The sequence below is a fragment of the Pundamilia nyererei genome, unplaced genomic scaffold, assembly GCF_000239375.1.
Source record: "Pundamilia nyererei isolate P.nyererei 1_Seehausen unplaced genomic scaffold, PunNye1.0 scaffold00119, whole genome shotgun sequence".
Lineage (NCBI taxonomy): Eukaryota > Metazoa > Chordata > Actinopteri > Cichliformes > Cichlidae > Pundamilia > Pundamilia nyererei.
The window spans coordinates 2,098,666-2,105,449 of record NW_005187520.1 but is presented as its reverse complement, the minus strand read 5'-3'; the positions used below and the strand labels follow the sequence as shown (position 1 = coordinate 2,105,449).

Here is a 6,784-nt window from a genome sequence, read left to right as displayed (position 1 = left end):
TATAAAAATATTTGATTTTTGCAGCTCAAAGGCATCGTGGAGCAGACTTTCAGGAGGTTTGTGCCTCTGGACAAATCTTCAGAGGATGTGAGGAACATGGCTGAGGTCATTCAGGAGAAGGTGAGCTATTCTAACTCGCTCGCTGTAATCTCTTAATCTTTTTAAAATGAGTTTTTCTTTTGTTGTTGCTAAATACAAGTTACATTCATGGAAAAAAGATGCACTAAATCAGGGCATAAAAGATTTAGCACTTGCAAACTGGTGATGATGTAAATAACATCAGATGACCTTTGAAACATGACATAATACACTGTGCCATTATTTATATACAGTTGATAGTTGGCAGCAAGTGAGCTTTCAGAATAAGAGCAGGCAAACTGTCCACAAGTAATTTGATCACTTTTTTCTAAAAAAAAAATTCACACACTTTTTAACGTTTATTTCCAGCTGATGATCCTCCTGAAGATGAGTAACTCTCCTCTTTCTTTCTTCTCCTGCTGGTGTTTGTAGTATCACTGCTGTGGTCTGTTCAGCTACAAAGACTGGAAGAACATCCCCGACTCTTGTGTATGCAGCCAGGAGGAGGAGAAGGAGGGCAAGTGTCAGACTGTCGAAAACAACGTGAGTATTGATGCACCCACTTGCTTCACTGGTCACGGTGTGTCACAGTTTGTAACGTCTTTATTTCTGTAAATTTTCCAGACTTTCATGCTGCAGAGAATGTCCGTCTACACTAAGGTGAGCGACCCAGCACCCTTTTGAAAAGCTTAAATCATTCCTCGGTTTATATCAGAACTTGACAGTTTTTATTTTTCCTTCTATTTTCAGACCTGCTTTCCCACCATCATGGACCACATTCAGTTTCATTACAACATCATGCTTGTGGTCAGCTTCACTCTGGCTGTTCTAGCTGTGAGTATTATCAATTATTCAAGGATTCGGTAGCATAAATGTCACATCTGCATTCTCTGCATTTAGTCCCTGCTATTATTTATGTGACAATGAGAAAGTCATAGTATACATGTAATATATTTTTTCTACAAAGTTTGAATTCTCCATCTTCTCCATCAAATGTTGAAGAATTACAGCATCTGTAGTGGAACAAAAAGTAAACTAGTACTAAAATCTAAATTTGTGAAAAATCATCTTGTACGTAAATACATAGCAGTTTGAGTCTAAGTTCATTATAATATTAGTTCATTATGAATACAGAATCAGAATTAACATTTCACAACCTGCAGATGTTTAACTCAGCTTCCTGTGTTCCCCGACAGCTGCTTGGCATGATTCTGTCCTCCATCATGATTCACCAGCTGTATTACCCAAACAGACACACCATCGTGGTCTCCATGATGCCACCAAAATACAAGGAGCTGCACAACACCCCGGCATACTAGCCAAAGTACGATGCATTGTTTTTTTTCTTTCATACAGTCCTGTTTTTTTTCTTCTTGAATTTCAAAGTGAAATATTTTTCAAGCAGCATGAAAAATTTCACTGCTTTTGTGTTTTGTTTTGTTTTTAATTTTTAATTTTTTGATAACAACAGTGCTCCACAAAGCCCACAAAGCCCACAAAGCCCAATTCACTGTTTTCTATTATAATTTTAATGTTTTCATCAAAGTAATGCCTGACTTGTAAATACCTGTAAAAATGGTCTTGACCTAGTCCATATTTTTGTCTTAATGTCTCAAAGCTCAAGAATGCCCCCTCATGGGTAAGAGAATAATAAGTAGTTAAACCTTTTGAGACCCATATACTAAACTTATTATCGTAAATATTGGGCCAAAAAGTCAGTCATAAGAAATCCATCTCAATAGCTTAACTGCTTTCTCCAGCCCACTAGTCTGAATAACACCATCCCAACATTTCAGGAGGGAATCGAGCATAATATCACCCAAAATGGCAGTTTTATTTCTTAATTTCTTATCTGCCAAAATTGCTTTGATGCATAGAAATAATTCTTTTCACGTGGACTTTTCTGTGTTTGTGTTAAAAAAAAGTTTTTAAATTCAAAATGAAATTTGTACAATTTCACCCTTTTAGTTTCCAGCTTCTTCACTCTTTGCTGAAGAAAATTCACCTACTTTTGGCTCTAAAGTCTTCACCTTAACTACCATTACTGTAAAAACAGTCTTTAATCTCTAAATTAAAATCTCTTTCACAGAATTTCCTGCATTCCATCTCTGAACAGAGCTGGCAGCTTCCACCAGCTGTCAGCCATCATGAGATCCCTGAGACCACTCACAGCTGGACTCGTGTAACCTGCTGTGTTTGTGGAAGGCAGTGTTAATGTTACTGATTCGATTTGTCATGGTAAAATTAAATGTATTTAAAAGAAAAGCCACATTCTTTTGCGACCTCATGTGAAGTTTGTTAGTAGGACAGAATCTTCCAAGCTTGCAGTTTGAAACCTGAGTGCTGTGATGATGCAGCTGCTTGTAAAAATGTTTATAAGGGAAATATTTTTGCATATCTTTGCATTTTTGACGTCTCTATGTGTCGTGTTTTCTTCTGATTAAAACTGTAAATCTAACCATGTTACAGGATTAAAAGGGGGAAAAAGAAACCGTGTCGGTCTGAAATTTTTTTCTGTTTCACTGCTGTAAAGGAACTTTTTCCAACACAAATCAAACAAAAAACAACTGCAGCAGGTTGTATGCATAATTGTACAGACAGTCAAAACCCATTACCAGTACTATTGATATGGAAGATGTAATTAATGTGAACACCAGACATTTTCCATGAAAATAAGTAGCATAAAAATGACATAACCTACATCACTGTACTTAATTATATGTGTAAATGTGTTATTTTAAAAAATAAAATGTGCTTACAGTGTTCCAGTAAATTCACTCTCCTTCCACATCTGGATTTGATCGTAGGAGGTCATGTTCAGACTGGCCCTACATTCACAGAAGTTTTCAAATCCAACCAACACGTGCCCCTCTCTTTGGTTTACTGGAAATCCTTCTCCCCAGAGAAATAAAACTCCTCTGCACTCTGGGAGCAGTGCTGTTATTTTTACTATATTTTCCAGCTGCAAACATGGCTCACATCAACAGCTGCCTCAAACTCATTTCCACCATAATCAAGAAACTTTTATAAGGCCAATAACAATCATGATCTCTCATACTTGAGCTCAGTATTAAGCTTTGGAGTCGGTTCTTTAGAGCTGCAGGTATTGCTTAGTGTAAATAAATATAAAAAATCCCAAAGTGATGTATCTAAAAGACAAACATGCTCTTTGACAAAGCCAAGTAAACTCTTCATGACACTTCCTTCATCAGTCTGCTGCTGGAGGGCTGCACCATCAAACTCTTCATCTTCTACGCCGTCACTATGATGATCACCATAGTGAGAGATTATGGAGCCCACAAGGAGAGGAAAGTGGCCCTGATCATAGGAGCTTAAGGGTTTGAGTGCTCTGAATATCATGGGGACCACTGTTGCCTTTACCCTACACATCTCCTTGATCCCTCTGTACTTATCAAGCTTCTTATCTTCCTTCTTCCTGATGTTGCTGTCAGTCGGTATAGCTACGTCTGTCAATACGGCTATCTTCCTCCGCTTGTCCACCAGTGCTATGTCCGATTGATTTGTCTGTCTGTATCTGGAAGCCCCACAGGATCTTAGGTCGGTCATTCTCAACCACTGTAGGGGGCATCTCCAATTTTGACCTTGGGACTTTGGTTATGGCGTTCCATGTATGCCCTGTCTGCTGGCATCTTGCACAACCGAAAATAGTTGTGGATGATTACTACACCTTTCTAATGTGAAGTTGTTGTCCCTCTCTCTCTTTCTCTCTCTTTCCCTCCCACTCTGTTCCTGGAGTGTAACTACCGCCCCTCCCCCCTCTGCCCAGCGAAAACCACAAGGCTCGCGTGCGGAGTGAAGCGGAAAAAAGTGTGAGAGAGAGAGGGTGAGAGAAAGGAAAAAAAAAAAACAACCCATGGAGCCGGCTTGTGTCGTTCACTTCAAAGATACATCACTACTTTACACAGCCTGCACCTGGGGTCTTGGCTGGTTTGGTAGACCCCAGCCTTTATGGAGCTTGTTCCTCTGCTGCTATGATTAATGCCTTTTTTGCTGTCTTTCCATCCAGCTTTGTCCAACAACTAGGATTTTTCTGATATCTGCCACTTTCTTTATCTAACAGGGGTGCATGCGTGCTGGGTCCTGTCCTTCCATGGTGGTTCTTCTCCTTTCTCCTCTTCTTTCTCTGATTTCTCATTAATTTACTAAGCACATGATCAGTTGTGGCAATCCTCCTGATGTACTCATGGATCTTTGTTGTTTCATCCTGGATAGTGGTTCTGTGTACTCACAAGTTCTCAGCTTCCTTCCTCCCGCTAAGTGTACAGTCTCTAGGTGCTGGACTTGTCTCATCACATATGGTCAGGAGCTCCCTTGTCTTAATGTGGCTTCTATCGCCTCCTTTGGCCAGCTTATTATCCCAGCAGGGTGTCTGATGGCTGGCAGTGTGTAGATGTTCATTTTTTTTTATCTTGCCCGCCAGCCTTTGCAATCAAAATTATGATCTCACTGTAATGTTGTCTCAAACATTTGCTTTTCCATCAAACGCTATAGAAACTCTTTATAGGCTCCTTTTGCTTGTCTTGTTTTGTTGTTTTGTTTTTACCAATTTATTGATTTCTATTTTTATTATTTTACTATTATTCACAGTACATGTGGAATATAGCAATGTCAGTGATGCCAGGCAGAAGAAAAGACACAAATGAAAAAGAAAATGGGAGAAAATAGAAGAAATAAATAACAATAAGAAAGAAGACAAAGACACAGCACAAGTAGAAAAGCAAAATGGTTCAATCACAATTTTAGAACTGCACAAATGAGGTAAGGGCCTGTGTCTGTGCCTTTGTTTACATACTTGATGAAGAGGGTAAGAAGCCACAGTAATGCAAACCAAGGCCTCATGCCAAAGTGCAAGAACAGAAGCTAATCTTTGCATCGCACACCTGTTATGTAGTCAGGTGATTAAATGTAGAGGGGAGTGGCTGCTCCGTTCAGCCGAGAACGAAACTAAAAGTGAGATCAGTTGACAGAGCAGGAGAAATAAAGCAAGGTGAGTGTAACTGCGAATGCATGTTCTGTCAGAATAATCAAAAACGTTTTTTTGAGTTTCTGACTGTTCTCAAGTTGGAATAAAACTTAAGAAAGTCAGCAAAAATGTTTGTTTGATTGTCTGCCCAAAGGAAAATATTGACTTACTGTGTGTGCGTGCGTGTGTAATTCTTGTGCTACCAGTATTGGGTGTGACAAACATGTTTATTATGATAATTGTTCTGTGCTCATTCTTTGTTTCGCTGCTTTCTTTCTCAGACTAACGATGAGTGAACTGAAGGAACCTGGACCCTCAGACATAAAGTAGGACACTGATTCTTCTGTAAACTAAGGGGAAGATGAATCATTTGGCAGGAGATACTATTATTTGGATTAAAAAGCACAACATAAACTTACTGACAAAGGAGTGAAGGAGTGCTTCTGTTTCATTGTAACTATACACAAGCAAGCACATAAGTACGGTGGGAGAAGTGAGCAGGATAACATAAAAACATGCATTAACGTCAGATTTTATATGATATAAAGGCTGCTCAGTGGAAATTCTTTCTGCTGCTGCTTCAAAGATTTGGGTCTGATCAGAAAGACTACACAGGGGACGGTAATAATCAGAGTGTAATACTATTCTCTCAGCACTACACTCTCACTGTTTCTCAGTCCTTACACAGTCATGATCAGAGTTTAGGATTAGGATTGAAGAGGAAAAGATTAAACATTTACTGAAGACATCACATGTTTTAGCCTCATAAACCCAACCCTGAGGGAGAAGAAGCTCAGTACCAAACAACAGGAACCTGCACAAGACAAATGTATGATTTTTTCTGTTTGTGTTTCCAGCAGTCAGCAACGCAGACACAGTGCAGAGCTTTCAAGATCCAGCTGTGTGTCTTTGAAGACTAACCAGTCCAAAGATGAAAACCCAATCTTCAGTAAAGAATCTGGACTCTCAAACACAAAGTAAGGCAGTGTTTATTCTGTAAATGAAGCTGAAGACAATTCATGATAAGAGAACCACTGTTGTTTTACAGTAACTCTTAGACCACCTTCACTCAACTCTAACAATGCAAATCTTCTGTGAGGATGTTGAAAATCTGTGTATTTCCCCACACGAAAAAAAACTTACCCACAGCAAGCAGGTCTGGCCCGGATCTGGTATTAAGCCAGCACTGCTGGCTGACTTCTGGTATGATAAGACGTATGTCATCCAGATATGGGCCAGGCCTGGCATAGATGGCACTGTCTATGCGATGGCATGCCATATCTGGCCCGATTATGGTTTGGTTTATGTGGCCCAGGCCCATAGAAAACAGCTCTGGCCAGGATCCGGCATCAAGCTGGCACTTCTGGCTGACGGTTGTTATGGCAGGGTGTATGTCAACCAGATGTGGGCCAGGTCTGGCAATGACGCTCCTGTCTATGCGATGGCATGCCATATCTGGCCCGATTTTGGTTTGGTTAATTTGGCCCAGGCCCATAGAAAACAGCTCTGGCCGGGATCCGGCATCAAGCCGGCATTTCTGACTGACTGGTGTTATGGCAGGGTGTATGTCAACCAAATGTGGGCCATGTCTAGCAATGATGCACTATTTATGTTCCTATTTTCCTATTTTAGTTAGAAGACCCAAATGCCATGTTTGTTTGTTTAGAAGACCCAAATGCCATGTTTGACAGCTTTGTGACTGTACGCTTTATCCAAAATCTA

The 6,784-nt window shown here is 40.0% G+C and overlaps 1 protein-coding gene across 1 annotated transcript in view; it reads left to right on the top strand.

The window, feature by feature from the left end:
- Positions 1 to 2,569, top strand: part of LOC102215185 (tetraspanin-8-like) — a 5,038-nt gene extending 2,469 nt beyond the window's left edge. Inside the window, exons 5-10 of the mRNA XM_005742331.2 lie at positions 25 to 120; positions 511 to 621; positions 703 to 738; positions 829 to 912; positions 1,275 to 1,402; positions 2,168 to 2,569. Coding sequence (XP_005742388.2) covers positions 25 to 120; positions 511 to 621; positions 703 to 738; positions 829 to 912; positions 1,275 to 1,397 — 450 coding nt within the window. The 3' untranslated portion in view covers positions 1,398 to 1,402; positions 2,168 to 2,569. The remainder of the gene's footprint in view (positions 1 to 24; positions 121 to 510; positions 622 to 702; positions 739 to 828; positions 913 to 1,274; positions 1,403 to 2,167) is intronic.
- Positions 2,570 to 6,784: the final 4,215 nt, after the last annotated feature.